The 19,164-nt window shown below is 41.0% G+C and overlaps 1 protein-coding gene across 7 annotated transcripts in view; it reads right to left on the reverse strand.

Annotated features, from left to right (window-relative positions):
• Nucleotides 1–4,279: 4,279 nt before the first annotated feature.
• The window catches only part of TTC27 (tetratricopeptide repeat domain 27), a 181,215-nt gene continuing 166,330 nt past the window's right edge, over nucleotides 4,280–19,164 (reverse strand). For 3 of the 7 annotated variants that reach the window (XM_042246298.1, XM_004006035.5, XM_042246296.1), the window contains 4 exons: nucleotides 13,765–13,962; nucleotides 12,400–12,511; nucleotides 8,282–8,382; nucleotides 4,280–4,518 (listed from right to left, as the gene is read on the reverse strand). In XM_042246298.1, coding sequence (XP_042102232.1) covers nucleotides 4,396–4,518; nucleotides 8,282–8,382; nucleotides 12,400–12,511; nucleotides 13,765–13,962 — 534 coding nt within the window. In that variant the 3' untranslated portion in view covers nucleotides 4,280–4,395. Of the gene's footprint in view, nucleotides 7,096–8,281; nucleotides 8,383–12,399; nucleotides 12,512–13,764; nucleotides 13,963–19,164 lie in introns of all 7 variants that reach the window. The other 4 variants (XM_060412318.1, XM_060412317.1, XM_060412316.1 and 1 more) reach the window with 2 other exon arrangements.

Raw genomic sequence — 19,164 nt, forward strand, 5'->3', positions numbered from 1 at the left:
CATTGTGTAATAATGTCTGTATGCCTAGAGATGCTCACATTCATTTGCACCCTCAGTCTGGAAAAAGCTAGCAATGCATGGCATTACCTCCTCTCACCCCTTTCTGGCAACACCACCACAAAAAGATTCAAAAAAGGCTGATACTTACTGTTCAGAGGACCACTTTCATAATCTCAGCTTTCCGCTTCACAGTCCTTGGCAGGGGTCCCTCTTCATAGATACAATGTTGGCATAGGGCCAAGAGACGGTGTGGTTGACTCACAGGTCACTGCAGTTTATAAGAAGTCAGAATAATAGACAGGAAAGCAGATCTGACATCACTGGCAAGGGAAAAATTTGAATGTTGTGCAAAGTGAACTAATTACATCTAGCTCTGAATAGTGTGGGAGGAGTGAAGACCTTGTTGGACAAGGCCAAACGCGAAAAGGTCTGCATATAAAGTCTAACCACTCTAAAAGTTTACAAATCTCCTCAAAATTGACATAAACTTGTAATTTATCCTAAAGTCAAAGGGGAAAATAAGATCTGCTCAAACGAACTCTATTAACCACTTTATTGACCAGGGTGGAAAAGAAGGAGCTTTATAATAAAGTAATGAGAACACGCACACACAATTGGTTTATAAACTGGCTTTGCTGTGAGCTGCATATCCTGAGTAAAAAGTACCTCTTTGTCCACTGAGCTACTGCAATATAAAAAAGGAAAAGAAAAAATTTCAAGATAAGCTCAGCTTTTATAGTCCACTTGTTGAAAACCTAGTGCAGCTACAACTATTATTAGGCCCTGGTCTGTGAAAGACTCGCTAAGAGTTAAAAGCAAGCCAGCACTACCTTTACCCCATAAGGGATTACTCTTTTATTGGCATAGTCTTGGGATTAGTGGAAATGTCTGTCTAATGAATGCAGCTACTATATTTGAGCACATGCCTGAATAAGCTGCCTGTTGACTGAAACCTATCTATTTATAAGCACTTCTGCATGTTGTGAAAAATCCATCTGTACCACCACAGCATGGCGCCCACCGTCTGAATAAAGGCTCTTTGCCTTTTCACTATAGAGCCTGTTGAATGAACAGGCAGAAATGAAGTGTGCTGCATCCACTTAGCAGGTTTTATTCCTCACTCTTGGCCAGTAAAGCAGGGTTACCTTATCTAAACAGCAATTTAGATGAATGGGGATGTTAGACAAACAGAAGTGGGGAAAAAAAGAATACTTTTCATGGGACTCACCTAGGGTTTTAACCTAGGAGACTTATCATAATTTGGATAAATGGTCACAAATAGCCCAAACTAGCCAAACTTCTTATGTCACAACGTTTGCATGTAGTCTGGAAAGTAGGTAGATTTACTACACATACTCGATACCATTTCTTCTTCACATTTCTACTATAGATGTTAACAGAAACAAGTAAAGCATGAAGAGAAGAGCCCTGGCACACAAATAAGTCAAAGCAAGCTTTTGATGTTTGGGGTCTTCATTACTGTACTGAGGCTCCACTTGATGTAAGGCAAAGCTCTCCACCTCCACATGGGAACCTCAAAGTCCACTCTGGGATACTGCAGTTCCGAATCTACTACTCTAGGTCCCATCCCTCATCACACACCCTGTGGCTCTATACCTCAGATGTACCAACTCTCCAAGCTTCCTGAGTTTTGGGTGTGGGTGTAAAGAAGAGATTTCTTATTCCATTGGGGTTTAGTTAACTCTTCTGCAATCAGGGTCCCCATTTACCATGCTTCTCTCGTGGCTCAGAATCTGGTAAAGAATCTGCCTGCAATACAGGAGACCCAGGATCAATCCCGGGTTGGGAAGCTCCTCTGGAGAAAGAAATAGCAACCACTCCGATATTCTTGCCTAGAGAATCCCATGGATAGAGGAACCCATTGGGCTACAGTCCATGAGGTCGCAAAGAATGGGACACAACTGAGTCACTAACACACTTTTCACTTTACTATGCTGTCTTTTTGGAAAAAGGCTAACAAAAGATTTATTAAAATAAAGACCAAATAACCCTAAATAATCTTAATAGACCACAGGCAATCATTAACTAAGACTCCACAGAATTTCTCTCCTTAAAAAACTTTATAAACAATGACAAGCAAACCTTCCATGAGTTGCACTATTGGGAAGAGAAAACTGAAATCAGCTGACTACTGGAGCCTTTTTCTGGCCTCAACATAGTAAGAGAATGCAGGATTTAGCAGTCTTTGAATTCCAGCTATTTCTCTTTCCAGAGTTTGTGACTTTTAGTTTCCTGGTGATATCACAAACCTTCAGAGTACTTAAGTGGGAACTCAGTAAGTATTATTCATACTGTGGGAACTCAATAAAGATCAGAGGATAATATCTGTTATATATTTTAGTTGACAAAACAAAAAAGTAATTCTGAAGACAAATGTATTAAGACTAAAAAACCAAAGCTGAAATTTATAATTTCATTTGGAAACAGCAAATATTTAAATCATAACATAGCAATACAGAGCACCAAAGACTCTATAGGAAATGAAATATAGCTGTTTAAACAGATACTGTGTTACTGACTCTGCAGCTAGGTTAAAGTGCTATAAGTGATATTAAGAACTTGATAGGAGGTACTATTATCACAACAGTTATTCTACAGATGGCAAAATCAAGTACCAGAGTGTTAAGTATCAAGTGTTAGGAGGTGGTAGAGACAAGGTTTTGTTAAAACTCAAGCTTTTCCTACTTTACCATAGTCACCCACCCAACACCACAACATTTCCTTTAACTATGTTAAACATTCACTTAACATTCACTCACCTAGTGAGATTACTAAACAACTAATAGGTCTGTATCTTTAAAAGAAGGTACCTAATATCTCTTTTGTGAAACCAATCCAAGAAAAAAGAGGTGTAGGGCAGCTTCTGGAGATTTTGGTTCACTATAGCATCTGAGAACAGACTGGAAGGCAACAATCCTTTAGTGACTTGGTTAGTGACAATTCACATTTACCAGCACCATTCTACCTTCAACCCAAAGAAAGCAAACTGAGAACTAAAAATCTGGAAATTCCTCTTCAATCTTCTACTTAATTCCTAAAATCTTTACCCTTTTCAGTACTAGTCTTCTATTGGGATTCATAGCTAGACACTAATAAAAAGGTTTTAATCTTAAAATCTCATTCCTTCTATCCAGCCATCCATCTATCCACTCACTCCTCAATGGCTCCCATAAAAGGCACAAGTGGACATTTAACTTTAACCCATGCTACCGCACCATCTTATTGTTCTTTTTCATAGTTACTGTGTCTCCTCAAGAGAAACTGCTTTGAGACATACATCAACAGTTTTGTTTTGTTTTTTAAGGCCAATATGATACTAGAAAAGTGAACCATATGGTTAAGGAAAAGAAGCACTGCTAAGCATTTATAACCAAAATTCACTGATGAAAGTTTCTTAAAGTTTTTTTTTAATGTTCAGAATACTTACATTCTGTATTTTTAAATTTCCAAAGGCAGCAGAAAGTCACACAGCAGTAAGGAATAGAAATTATTCACATTTTATAAATAAGAACATGGAAAATAGCAAGGGTCAATGACTTATGCATAGGACCGAACATTCAGCAACCAAAGCCAGGACTACAAATTCCTTACTATGACTTTTGAAGTAAGATTATTAAATTCAGCTGCTGCCTTCAATATTTGTTTCCATAGACATTACTATGAAAACATTTTACTTTGGCATTTTTGTAATATGGCACCATTTATAGCTGTCTTCACTCATCATAACCTTATTAAATAACCATCTTTAAGGCTGGCAGTATGCACAATGAGGAGGGTCAGTCCGGTTACTAGTGGCTAATGGTTGAGTCAAGATTTGAGTTATGTCATTTTTTTTTCTCTCATTTTCCTGATTTAGAAGTTAAACCATACCCATATTCCTAATTTAGCCAAGTCTGTATCTTTCTGACCCAAATACAAAATCTCAAGAAGTGTAAAGGTTTCCATCATTGAACGTACTCTTTTATCACTTTTGGATAATATACCAGCCAATCTAATGATTCCACAAACTTGCAGTGTGTGATTTTTTTCCCCTGTTTAGACTTTTTCCAGAGAATGATCTAATTCATTTTAGGCTGAGAGAGAATAAACTCCATGCTAAAAAGAAAACTACATTTTCCCCTCTCTTTGTGCTGAAATACTTCAAGAATAATAAAAATAGTGAATTCAACTGTAATTAAGCCTAAAGAAAGAGGAAAGGAACATTTTATTTAATGTATTTCACAAAGTTCAAGCATTTGGAAAAAATCACAAAAGAATGTTAGCCATACAAGAAAAATTTATTTAAAAAATCACTATCTTGAGTTTCAGATACACAGATATAAAAGAAATTCTAGAAAGTGAAAACACCTTTTCCAGAAACTGTTCCCAGGATGGTCAATACTGATTTCGAAATTGGTTGCTTAGGTCTTGAAGCTCTGTCACCAAGGTGTCCATAGCTGCTATTTCATCAGCTAATTCCCTGGCAACTTCTCCACTTGCCGCGTCTGTAAAAAGTTGCTGCAGCATAAAGAACAAAGCAGAACTATCAAAACAATGACCATCTCTTTAAAGAAACACAGACACAGAGTACAGAATTGAAATTCCCTTTGTATAATAAAAACACAACATTATAGCAGCAACAGTCGTGTTTGTTCCATTCACCATCCTGGAAATGAACAAGCGGCAGCAACGGACGAATCCAACAACATGCTTCAGCTTGCAAATTCAAATGGGTTCTCCTCTTGGAAGTGGTTATCCTGAGTATTGATTGTGTTATTCATTTCAGTGTCATAAGACGGTCTTTGGATAAACAGACATTATTCATCGAAACAAAACAAATCTATTCGTTGTGTATACAAGCAAAACAAATACATTTTATATTCAAGTTCATATAAATCATACTCTTTACGCTATTTGAAAATTAACTATGGCTTAGGACTCAGAGGCCACAACAATCATCAAGACAGGGTAAAAACAAAAAAGTTCAGCACATTAAAACGAAAGTGAGCTCCTTCTGTAAAAGGAATTGCTTTGGGTGGGGGAATACTGCTGCATCCTTCAGTAACACCGCCACGGCTGGCACATTCTGGAATGCCTTTCTAGGAACTGCCTGCTGAGTCAGTACAGGCACCCAGGAAAACTAGCTTCAGGATTTTATGACCACATTGTGTGTGTGTGTGTGTTTTAATCAGAAATGTAATTTACTCAGCTTACCATCTATCTTTTTCATCACACTTGAGATTATTTGTTTACAAAAATCAAACTTATCATTAAAATATGACTATTTGCCACCACCACCACCACAGATGACAGCAATCATTCTGACAGCTATTCTAAAAGGGGAATCCTGAAGATGTTCTGAGTGAAGGCGTCATCACCATGATAAGCTTAGAGTTTCCTACAGTGATTTATGGAGCACAGAGCTGTTTTGTAAAGCCTTGCCACATAACTCTGTAGTCACGTCTTACACAGCATTTCACAACAGACTGACATACCAACCGCTGTGATGTGATCAGTAGAAAAAACACCTCTGAGCAAAGTAACTTGGACTTACATGGTGTATTTATTTTTACTAAGAATTACAGCGCTTGTAAATCATCACAAATCTGCCTCACTTCCCTATAAAGTAAGGAGGAAGCAGAGAGAAACTGAGGCTTAGGCAGAAAAGAAAAATTTGCTGAGGGTCCCATGGAGCGTAAGTGCTATATCTGCTCTGTCTCCAGGGTCTCTGGCATTCTCACCAACTGCCCTCATGCCACCTACCCCCCACCCTCACTGCCCTGGCAGCAAATCTGTACAAGGCTGGGGTGCTGAGGGTTGAGGAATTACCCTGTCCTGGCTGAACAAGAACTGGATGACTTTAGGTGAGTTTCTAGGTTCTACCTAGGAGTTTATTTCCATGATGTTCCAGGCCTGGCAGGAAAGGGCCAGAGATTCATGCGAACTGAGCCTATTATTTAACACAGTTATCCTGAGTCATTTTCACTTTTTAAAGTGTTCTGGAAAAGTGTTCTTTTGGAAGGCAATTCTTTTTAGCAAATCTAATTTGTTACAAAGCAGAAAAGTAAAAATGATTTACTACAAAATCAGGGGCTCCCAAATATTATATGCAAAAAGGTGCTTTCAAAGGAGGTATTGGGAAGCAATTTTTCCCATTTTTGGATAATCCATTTGAGATCTAATGAGAACAAAATCTATACACAGATGTTCTGAGGCCTCATTTTCAATGTCTGGAATTCCACAATATGAATGGATTGGACAGTACAGACAAGACTGTTTAAGTCAGGCTTCCCTGGTGGCGCAGGGGTAAAGAATCTGCCTGCCAATGCAGGAGACACGGGTTCCATCCCTCGTCCAGGAGGACCCCACATGCCACAGAGCAATCAAGCCGGTGCACTACAGCTACTGAGCCTGTGCTCTAGAGCCTGGCAACCACAAATACTGAAGCCCATGTGCCCTGGAGCCCCTGCTTCGCAACAAGGAAAGCCACTGCAGTAAGACGCTCGAGCAGCGCAACTAGAGAGTGGCCCCCTACTCACTGCAACCAGAGGAAAGCGTGTGCATCAGTGAAGACCCAGTGCCGCCAAAAATAAATAAGTAAAATTACATTACAAAAAGACTACTGAAATCATATATAAGCGTAGGTTTATGTATAATTACTATATTATAAGCTTTGCACAGAGAAGAGAAATTTGTGGAGTACGTCCTGAATAAATAAACAATCATGGGTAAGTTGATGACCTCACCGAAACTAGGAAACTGAGCTCCTAATTTGGGAATAAGAGTCACGAAAAAAGTTTGCTACCTTGACCTTATTTAAGAGAGCTCCTGCAGCTTTCTGAGAGACACATAATCTGAAGCTGCGCTGTCAAACTGGGAGAAAATACAGTTCTCCCAGATTATAGAAACCTGGTTCCAGTAGGCACACTCATTAAGATAGCAAAGTTAATAATCTACACAGAGGCAAAAATGCTGCTCTGATCTGAAAAGATTAAGCAATTAATAAAAATGCACTCTCTGGAAAGGTCTTTACCTGTGTCCAAAAGTGACCTTCACATGCCATGAACTTGGCTCTCAGAAGTGAGTTAAAATTAGCTGCAACCCAAGATTAAAAAGGAAAGGCAAATAAAGATTAGAAAAGAAAGTGCTAATTTGTACTAGAAGTTGTATTACTTCAAATTTTGTTCCCAGGGGTATACTCCAAACCTAGTTTACATGTTAGAACTACCTGAGAAACTGAATACAGATTTCCCAGGCTCTGTCCCAAACCTGATCTGTCATAGGTAGAGCCGTGGAGTCCAGTCTCCTCAAGAGCTCCCTCACGACTCTCAGCTGTCCCCCTCCTAGCGCCGGTTCACAGGGTGGTATTTGTAAACTGACAGCATACGTTTTAGTTGTCAAACCTGAGTTTGACATCTACCTTAACATTTCTGTCAAATCCATACATCACCTACTTAATATCTGTCTCTAAATAAATTTTTTTATTTAAATAAAAGTATTTTTTAAGGAAAACATTAGAACACTACTGTAAATAGAAAATAAGCAATAATATCATGAAATTATAGATTTGACTGCTACTTACACTTTTTCTAATATGCACTGAAATAAATATATATTAAAATAACAACATCTACCCAAGTGCTACTAGTGGTATATATGCCACATTTGGGGAAAAAGTGATGTAAGTAGAAGAGCACTGTTTAATTTAAAGAAAGCATCAAGAGCGGGATTATAAATATTAATTTCAAAGATTCCTAAGTTACCCGTGAGTAGGGTGGTTTAGTCAGTAGGTCAATGATCTCCTCACCAGCACAACCACCTGGGGGCTAATATCTAAAATATAATGGGAGGGACTCCCCCGGAGGTACAGTGGATAAGAATCCTCCTGCTATTACAGAGGACACAGGTTCAATCCCTGCTCTGGGAAAATTCCACGTGCCTCAGGACCACAAAGCCTGTGTACCACTGCGGATCTTGTGCTCTAGAGCCTAACACCAATGAGGCCTGTGCACCTAGAATCCATGCTCCACAAAGGGAAGACACTGTAACGAGAAGCCACACACCACAACAAAGAACAGCCCGCACTCGCTGCAAGCAGAGAAAGCCCGTGCAAAGAAACGAAGACCCAGCACAGCCAAAAATAAATAAACAAAATTTAAAAATAAAATAAAACGTGGGCCTAAAGTTATCCCTCATGTAAAGAAAACTTAAGAGCAGCTGGCTGACATAAAAAACTTTTTTTTCCTATGATAATTCTAAATACTTCACATTTCACTCTCACCTTTGCTTTAGATAATAAGCCCCGTAAATTGAGTCGAACTGAAGATAGCACTTGTATAGCCTCCTGGGGACTGGATTTGTTTTTACTGCATTTAATAGCCACTGGAAGATAAATACATGGAAAACATCCATTAAAAATTGATAATGATGATAATTTAAAGGCACAAAATCCAATTATTTCATTAGCATTTTATAGTAACAGACTTTAGAAATGCTTCTACATGGAAAGTCTTTTAGTAAAAGGAAAATAAGTTATGTGCATAATTTTCCCTTTTATCCCTTAAAAAGGATAATTTATTGCTCAAAGGAGACTTTTGAGGAAAATGAGTGTTTTCTGGTGAGTTATAGACTGTTGGGAATAGACTCTAAAAAAGCACAGAAGCACAGATTATTGAAATTAGGCAGAGACAAGATGCCCACACAAAAACAGATGTAGTTCATCTTAACATGGCTTCCCAAAGTACCGTGTCCCTGGTGGGGACTCACAATTGCCAATGACACCAGCCCAGGGAAGTGACATGCCAGATACTCATAGCTCAATTCTCACTGTATTTCCATACTTGGGGCTTGTATCACCACTCTGGAAGAAGAGATGTCAACAACCCACGTGCCTGCATTTAGGGAAGGTGAGCATGACCAGGCTCTCCGGTCGCTGAGCCATGCCTGGTAACCATTAGCACCGAGCAGGGGAGAAGACGGTCACTCATTCCAACAACTCTGCCTCCCGCATTCTGAGGAGCCCATTTTCCCTAAACTTGAATTATCAACAGAGGCTATAACCCTTTCTAGCAGAAGGCCTGGCTATTAAGGTTTTTAAAGAACAAGTGAAGAGCTTTGTAAAAATATAATGATTCAGATTTTTCCACTGACTCCTTGTTTCTGTTCCTACAAACAGATCAATAACCAGAACCTATTTTAAAACTCCACTAAACAGTGTAGCAATGGCACCCCACTCCAGTACTCTTGCCTGGAAAATCCCATGGATGGAGAAGCCTGGTAGGCTGCAGTCCATGGGGTCGCTGAGAGTCAGACACGACTGAGCGACTTCACTTTCACTTTTCACTTTCATGCATTGGAGAAGGAAATGGCAACCCACTCCAGTGTTCTTGCCTGGAGAATCCCAGGGACGGGGGAGCCTGGTGGGCTGCCGTCCATGGGATCGCACAGAGGTGGACACGACTGAAGCGACTTAGCAGCAAACAGTGCAGCAACTGAAGTCTACTCAGTACCCTGTATCTTAGAACAGGGATATCTTAGAACAACAGATTTCTTCCTGTATGTAAACTAGCAGAGGTTGTGTGTGCCTGGTAAAATAGGTTTGTCATTCATTAATACCTTCTATGGCATGAGAGTTATGTCTGGCATTCCTATTCCAAAATAATAACTAGATTTTGAAAGGATGCATGGGAGTCAACAATGTCACACTCATTTTTAAAGGGCATAGGTTAACCTGGAGATATTGAGGATTATGATGTCTGTGTCCCATAATAGAGGAAGGCTGTAACTACCATAAGTGAAATACTTGGGTTGTTTAGTACCTAGTGACATATCAAAAACAGCTGTGATTCTGTTTTCAATCCTTGTCATTTTGAGAAAAACAAAACAGAGAGCAAAGAGACAAACACTCTATTAGTCCCCCTCAATCCTATTTTCAAGAGGCATTAGAGACGGAGAGAGAGAGAGAGAGAGAGAGAGAGAGAGAGAGAGAGAGAGAGAAATAACCTGCTGTTTCAAATCATCAGGAAATCCAAGACAGCTATGCTTCCTCCAGGCAGACTGTAGTTAAAATGCATAACTATGATTTTAAAAGTTCCTGGATGGCAAAGAAGGAATGAACTTTTGCCCACCCTTTCCCAGAAAACAAAACAACACAGACTGTAAATGAACAGCCTCCAGACAGAACAACGGGCACACAATGACAACATCGTTACAGAAGGGTCTCCAACCCTATGTGGAAACCCTTACCAAGCTTTCTGGAGCACATGTCTATGCTTCAAAATAGCAGCCCGAAAAGGAATAAATCATATAGAGATCTTTTTTTTTTTTAATGTCCTATTTCCTTTTCCAGAATTGGGTGAGATGGAGCACAGTGATTGGGAGAAAGATAAAAAAAGAGAACAGAAATAACAGAGAAACTCAGCTTATTCTTCCACGGAGCATGGCTACACAAAAGCAACAAAGACAAGGTTAAGATTTATCTTTATAAATCTAAAATATCACTAGAAACAAACACTAAGCATCCACTCAGGTATGCTTAAAATGCCATAAGGAGCACGAACACATAATTCATTCAAGTCAAAGGGAAACATAAAGGGACACTTGGTTTTCTCTAAGTATTTCTCAGAAGGAGAAAAAAGCGTGCCAAAAATAGTTTGAAATCAATTTTAAGGTGCAAAATGAAGATTTTTTTTCCTGGAGTACTTCTTTAACCTGCCTATTTATATTTGACAGGTTTAACACTACCACTTAGTGATTACAGAAGATATCTTGGTGTTGACTGATACAGAACCTGCTATTCACAGAAATGTTTAGGGTTGGCAAGTTGAAATAGCTCAGATAAGTTCTTCAAAGCAAACTGCACCCTGCTATAACTATGTAGATAATATACCTTAGCAAGGGTTCCTCCAGAAGTAGTCCCATATCCACAAAGGCCAAAGGCCTTTGAACTTTTAAAGAATGAACTCCACCTGAGCCCACCTACCCTGAGGCCAGCACAAGCTTTGTAAATTCCAGCCACCCTGGACCCTCCTTCCACTGGCCTGTCAGAAAGTATCTGAACCTCTTCTATACTGAGTTTCAGCTACACGGAATCTAACTTCTACCTTATCTGTCAAGGGGTGGGTGGCCCAGGAAATTGGATATTTATATCTTTTTGTCGATGACAAGTAGAATTATTAACTACTAAGCCCATTTCTAAACTGTTTGAACATTCTTTGACTTTTTTCAAGGCCAAGTTAAGCTTTATTCTTACTCATTTTTCCCTTTTTAGTTTTGGGTCCCTTATCACCCAACTCAGATCCTCTACTACAGAAAGAACAGGGCGGGGGTGAGGAGGTACAGGATTAACATTTACGCCATGCGTAAGATCCTGTTGTTTCAATATGCTTTTAATTATTTTTCGTAACAACCATTGGTATTATCCTCATTTTCATGACAAGGGAACTAAGGGTCAGAGAAGGTAAGGAACGGTGACCCCAAGTCACCGAGTTAGCATGTGGTAGAGCTGGTCCTGGAGCTCAGGGCCACCTGAGTCCACAGGTCTGCCCTTCATAATCGCCCCTTGTTGGCGCCCTATTTGCGGCAACTATTAGTTGCAGAAGTTACACGAGGACTTTAGGATAGATTCACAGTCCTTGTGATTCAGTCCTTGACAGTGTGGCTTCGTTATTTTATTTGAATTGCATTCCCAGGGCATCACATGCCTGTGTTCAAACATAAATATAAAAGTGCATTATTGCCTGTAACTAGTATACTTTTCATTAATGCAAATAATTAAAAGCAGCCTTTATCTGGAATATCTTTCCCCAAAAGGCATACAATTTTCTAAGTAAGGTTATTTCTCCCCTCAAATACCACACATTAAAATATACTGCTATGCACTCCAGAAATCTATGTACTCTAAATATTTTCATTTACAAAAGAAGAATACGAGTTCAGATTTTCTTATTACTAGATCATCAATGCAGGAGGTTACTTCTGTGTGAAGATTAAACACAGTTGTAAAGGTATTTCCTATCCATCTGTCACTTATTCAAATGCTATTTAAGCCTCTAGCCTATTTTTTTCTCATTGTTCTAGGGTGCCTACTGCTGCTGCTGCTGCTAAGTCACTTCAATCGTGTCTGACTCTGTGCGACCCCATAGATAGTAGCCCACCAGGCTCCCCCGCTCCTGGGATTCTCCAGGCAAGAGCACTGGAGTGGGGTGCCACTGCCTTCTCCAAGGGTGCCTACTACATAATAGTTAATCTATAAATGTTTGCTAAATTAACTACAAAAATTCTAATACAATGAAATACTCTGAAATATTTGAAATGGAATTTTGCTTTTGACTAATATGTTTTCTTATCAGCAGAAATACATTAAAATATACCATGGATATCAAACATTACATCAAGTACCATGTGCGAGTCCTAAGGCTCTTTGAACCACTTCCTTAAATGACGTAATATTTTTCTCCCAACAACTGGACTGTGTGTCACACTTGTATGCCTTAGAGAGATACTGGAACGCCTGAGGAAAGAAAAAGAACAGCATTCAGAATGAGCAGAATTCACATTTCAAACTCTGCTTCCTGGAAGTCATATGGAACTAATTCCAGGTGAAAGCCAGCCTCTGCGTTATGCAGCACAGTCTCCACATTATTCTCATCAAAGAAGGGATACAGATGCACATCCATCAGCAACGAGCAGTTAAATCAAATGGGCGTGTCTGGATGGAGACACTTCCCTCCCAAAATTAAAAGGCAGGGTTTGCAAATCTATAATGTACACATTTCCCTGGCATTTATAAACATCAGCTTAAGAGACCAGTTTAGAGAATGAGGTGTGAACTTGGTGAAAACTGTGGGATTACTGGCAGGTGAGTAATGACACAGATGCTTGAAACAACTTTCTTTTACAACCTCCCCACCCTTGAGGGAGAAACCACATATCAGAGAATTCAGAGCATCCTTACTGCCGTAAGAGAGGACAGAATTCAGGAAGATGGAAGGACGGAGAGCAGGAGTGCGTGCGCACGTGCGTGTGAGTACGTATTCTCCAGGCTGACAAGGCTTTGCCGGGAGCCAGCTGGGTGGACTGAAGCGGGGGAGAGAACGGCCAAGAATCCCACAGATTAGCTGTACTGTGGCAAATTCCAAACTTATACAAGTACATTTGATTTGTTGTGGATGTTTTGAAAAGAACACAAAACATTTAGTATTCCAACCCTGGAAACTCTGGAGGCCCCTTTTACATTCTAAGATAAGAAGCTGACTGTGTTCCCCTGCACTTGCAAGAAAGGGGCAGGGCAACCTTTGCATAACATTTATGTTTAGACTTTAAAAGCTCCTCTCCCATAGCCTTATCGAGCTCCTTTTCTATCTCCTTTTCATAGTCTCCACCTCAGATTTAAACACTCCTTTGTCCTTGTACCATCTACCTTAGTCTTCAGCGAGGAGCCTGCAGAAAGGGGTGTGGAGTAAATAACGAGAACCAGCTGTTCACGGCTTGCAAGGAAAACAGGTTAAAAAGACCCTTTTTTGGGAAACAGAGAACAATTATTTAAGAAAAACTCATGGAAAGAAAAAAGATGAATGTTTATACATCCTAACCTGTCCAAAATTCAGGGTGCTTATGTTAAAAGACTGCATCATAAGTGAAAATATGAGCATATTAATCTTATCTTTCAAATTATTAGTCTCCCTCCAACCATCAAAAAAGCAGATTCACCCTGTCTGTGTTCAAATAGAAGGTAAGAGCCCCAGAGGACTGGGAAGGACTCACCTTTTCATTTTCGTCAGGCTTGTCACTCTGCCCGTTTCCATACACTTGGGCATACAGCCTCCAGATTTCTCCATCATTCGTCACTCTTGAAGTCACTCTGCCAAATAACTCCTGCAGCTTTCCTCTGAGGCCAGTTGCAACATCGCCACTACGATCGGCCATCCCATCCATCACTGCCCTGACCAGGATTGAGAGGACCTTAAAAAACGCACAGAAGAAACTGGTAAGCTAGAAACAACCAAACAGCAACAAAGAAACAAAGGGCCACCCTCACCATCAACGATGACGGCAATGACAAACCATGTCAGGCCTGTAAGAGTATCACTCCACCACTTTTAAAGAGCAAAAAATAAGATGAGCCCATCCGGAACCACTGTCTGGGATGGCAGACAGTGATCTGACCTCTGCTGGTGTCCCCTCTTCAGGCTCCTCAGAGGGCTCTGCTTCACAGGGCCCTAGGCTCCGCGCACCTCTCTTCTCACCCTGAGGGTCCTCTCCAAATGATCTGATCCACACCTGGAGCGGCAAACCCACCATGACCAAGTATCTACCCAATACTGTGGGTGCAGCGCCAGCCCGACCACCTTCCAGACAGAGCCCCCAGACTGTGTGGCTCAATACCTACCAGACCTGTCCCATCAACCTCTTACCCTCCACCTATCCTAGAGGGAAACCTCGATCCCAGATCCCTCTTCCTCCTGTACTCTCAGAGCCTGCCCCCTGAGCACCAACCTAGATTCTCTTCTCTCCTGGTTGGGCCACATGTAACCGATTTGACTCAACACTCCTCAGTTCAGTTCAGTCGCGTCCGACTCTTTTCGACCCCATGGACTGCAGCACGCCAGGCTTCCCTGTCCATCACCAACTCCCGGAGCTTGCTCAAACTCGTGGCCATTGAGTTGGTGATGCCATCCCTGAGTCCTAAATCTAGCTTCTCCTCCTTTATGTTGGCCTCACTATTTTCCACCCGGATCACAGCAATAAGGCTCAGAATTAGAATTCTGCTTAAAGTGGTCCTGGCCCTTCCTCACTGTTGAATGATAAACTACCAATGCATTTGCCTCAGGCACGCAGGCTTCCCAGAAAGTATCTCTTTTCCTTCCAACCACCCCAGTTCCACTCACCATTCGGCAACTTCTTGGCCATCTCGTTTTCATTAGTCTTTACACATTCTACCCCAGACACTCTGAATGCTGATAGATGAACTAAGGTGAGGCCCACTGCAGGTGACACTGCTATGACAAGGCACAGACAGCTATACTGGGCCGTGCATCTCAAGGGCTCCTGGAGGCACACAAAGGGCAGCCTCAGTGACCCACCCTTGTGATAGGAGGCCAGCAAAGACACATGGGTCTACCTAAAGAACCAGCTCAAGGAGAGTACCCTCAGACCTCGCTACTCAGCGTGGCCCCTGGGCTGACAGCAGCGGCCTCACCCAGGAGCCTGCTGTAAGTGCAGAATCCTGGATGAGATGCCGCTCCATCTTGGATTGAGAGTCTGCATTTCTAGCGCGCTCCCGGGTAGTGCTTATGCTGACGGTCCACAGATCACACACTCTTCTGAGTGGCAAGGTTCCAAGAGACAGGGTGCCACATCTTTATTCTTACTCTGAACTTCAAGGAGAGGACCACATTCATCAGCTCGTGTCCCTGATGTCTAACATCGTGCCTGGCACACAGTATTGACACAACAAACGACTCATGCCTGAAAGAAAGACTGCACGAACACACCTCTTTCAGAAAGAGTTGCTAAGAGAAATGCAACCGACACCTTACTCTGTCTCCCCGCAGGGCGTTCTGATCCAGACGTGAGATGCAGCCAAGGAATCAAGGCCCTTCTGGCCCGTGAACACTGTTAGGAATGTGAGCTCAGACTCATGGTCCTAATTACATCCAGGGATACAAGCGGACGGGAGAAAACTCAATTGTGCTTTTTTTTCTTTTGTGACAGACAAGGTAAATTATCTCTGCCCATAAATTCACATTATAATTCAACACGTACAGTTTTAAATCTGAAAGTAATGAAATTGCTATTACAGCCCCACTCATGGTTTTAAGCCTGAGAGTCACAATACAGGAGAAATGGTATGAACGTGCACTACCTGTTTCAAGTAATTATTCTGTAAACATTTCAAGGATTAACATACTTCAAAAGAGATGGTCTAGTGAAGCAGTTACTAAGGTGGACAAGTAAAGCATACTGAAGTAGTAAAATTCTTTGCTTTTTCTGGGCTCTCACAGTTGGCCCAACATCCTATCTACTCATTTTAGCCATGATGAGTAGCCAAGGGGGAAGAGAAATCTATTATTCTTCTTGCCAATTAAGATGGAGAGCTGTAGTGCTGGTGTTTGAGAGAGGAAAAGTTGGTAAAGTGTGTGTGTGTGTGTATTTGTGGGTGCAAAAAGGGAAGTGTAAAATGACAAGGAGGTGCAATGCCTCTGTTGGGGTCAGGGTGCAGACACCAAACACATCTCTACCCAATTCACATGCAGATACCATCAGGAGAGAGGTCCTGAAGAGAAGACAAGACAATCCCAAATTTGTTTTTATACTCTCTGATGTTCAGTGCTTAAATAGCTGGATCTGGGCCTGAGGAGAGAGTTCCATATGGAGGAATAGATAGTAGTCACACGTGGCCCTGGCAGATCCGCTTGAAGAGACTGTGTGGGATAAGAATCACACCGAGGATGGAGTCTTTAAGGAAAACACCGTTTAAGAGGAGGAGAGATGAATGGAGGTCTGTGCACTAAGGAAGGATGGCAGCAAGTGATGTCATGGAAACCAGGGAAGGAAAGTAACAAGGAGAGCACATCCACAAAAGATCAGGACTGGAAGACTGCTGGATTGGCAAGTTCAAGGGTTAGTGACTGCATCCAGAGTTAAAGCCAGAAAAGGCAGGGCAGGAGAGATGAGGATTTTAGACAAGAGGCTCACAGAGAATCATGTGAAAACCAACACAAGCATTAATGCCATTAAAAAACAAAAAGCAAACAATACTCCTCGATCACAGTATTATGTAATATCCATTTTGAATATAATTTGCACAGACACATAATGTTAATAGAAAATATTCACGTAACCAAAATTTTTAGTGTAAATATATTGGGAAGAAATGTAAGTAATAGAAATGCCAGTATTTGATAATTAAGTCCTTATTTACTATGAGAAGAGGTCAACTGATAATACCTGCTGCTAAGTCACTTTAGCTGTGTCCGACTCTGTGCAACCCCACAGACGGCAGCCCACCAGGCTCCCCCATCCCTGGGATTCTCCAGGCAAGAACACTGGAGTGGGTTGCCATTTCCTTCTCCAATGCACGAAAGTGAAAAGTGAAAGTGAAGTCGCTCAGTCGTGTCCGACCCTCAGCGACCCCATGGACTGCAGCCTACCAGGCTTCTCCATCCATGGGATTTTCCAGGCAAGAGTACTGGAGTGGGGTGCCATTGCCTTCTCTGGATAATACCTAACACTGGGTTAATAAAAATAGCCATCTGTAGTTATTATTATTAGGAAATATGGAAACGTGCGAATGGCAAAAGAATTCTAAAGGGTCTCTCCCCTTTGGCAGGAAGTATCTTGAGGAGGGGGCTCAGCGGGGCAGGAAATCACTGTATTCTGTCCTAAGTCTTACACTACGACTTAACTTGTAAAAACTGTGTTATTTTAAAAATACAAACATTTTATTTAAAAGAGAGAAAAAGAATAAATATATTCAAAAACTGGCAAACAGGAAACAAAGAATGACAGCACACAAAAATATTCCTTTTCCAAAGGGGGCCGCGTGGGCGTCGGGAGGCTGCCGACGCCTAACTCTCACTCTGCGGGTGGCGCACAGGTGTGTTCCCTTCGTGAAAACGCACGTCTACTTACAATCTGTATACTTTTCTATATTTTCACTGTATTTGAATAAAAGTTAATTAAGGTATTTCCTCCAATTAATGAAGTCCCATAAACTGAAGGAAAAAAGTGAGTTATTAAAATACATTAACAAATGGAGCTAATACATAATCTTAAAAAGTTCGATAAATTTTTAAAAACACAATTAATGTTATAATTTACTGGTTAATATCACCATTTTCCTCTCTTTAACTGTTAAGTGAGAGAAATCACCCTCTAGTTATCCAGACTGACTACAAAAATAGTAACATATATTTAACCCTTCTTTAGAAAATAGGTATTTTTAACTCAAAAAAGCAAAAGATCTTGCCTCAGATTTCTCTGATAAAATGAATCACCAAATATTATGATTTTCTCCTAGGCAGTTCATAAAGTTTACCTGCATTACAGTCCTTTGCATTAAGGTGAAAAGAAAATCTTTTTAAACAGATAAATGTTTTTATCTACTGTAAACTGGGTAAACATTTGATTACTGAACCCGCCAGTTACAGTTAAAATTATTAATCACTAAGTATGTAGTAACAGGCTGAAGGGTAGAGCGGTGTAAGAATTTAGAGGCAGTTCTCAGGGAAACAAGATCCGAGACACGGGCACTCGGATGGGTTGCACATGTGCAGTAAGATGAGGACAGAGAAGGGCAAGTGCAAAGCAATCGTGCCATCTGCCTCCAGCCAGGTGTTCAAGAACAGCTAGAGCTAGAGTGGAGAGGAAGACAGTCAGTCGCTGAAGTCCAGCACAAACATGGGGGAATGGCTAGGAAGTCTGTAAACAGCAGTAATGAATGCAGGTCTTCTGTTAACCAGGGCAGGTGAACTGTTTTATCAGGGAGTCAACAAACATGTGGAGAGGTCTGAAAACTGTAAAGCAGTATAAACCTATAAACTATCACGATTATCACTGAACCTCACTGTCAAAAGGGGACAGCAAAGCGCTCATCGTTGCCCACTCAGTATGTGCCCCCATACTTCCTGAGGGTTTAAAACAGGCCTAAAGGGAAACAAACTCTACCACCTCGGTATCAGCCCTCCATACCTCCCAATACCTCTGCTCTGAGCACTCACGGTGAGCTGAGCCCCATGCTAAGTACACAACCAACTTGATTTCATTTGGTTCTCACTGTTACCCTAGGAAGCAGGGACTTTATTATCCCCACTTTACACAGAAACTGAAAGACAAAGTGAGCTTCTCAAGGGCCCAGAGCAAGTGAATCATGCACCTGGGTTTTAAACACCAGAGATTTTTGGAATCATGAGCTCTGATGAGGATAAAGAGAAGACAAGAATGATAGTAGATAATGTTCATATATACACAGTTCTTTTACATTGGAAAGATTTGTTCTTTTATGAAATATATATATGAATATTATCTACTATCAGTGTTGTCTTCTCTCTATATGTATATATTCATATATATATATGACCCTTCCTGTGAGCCAGGAGCTCTATGAACACAGTCCTCCTAACAACTCTAGGGGGAAGGTGCTCTTGCTATTTGTATTCTGCA

This window comes from Ovis aries, chromosome 3 (assembly GCF_016772045.2).
Source record: "Ovis aries strain OAR_USU_Benz2616 breed Rambouillet chromosome 3, ARS-UI_Ramb_v3.0, whole genome shotgun sequence".
Taxonomy (NCBI): Eukaryota; Metazoa; Chordata; class Mammalia; order Artiodactyla; family Bovidae; genus Ovis; species Ovis aries.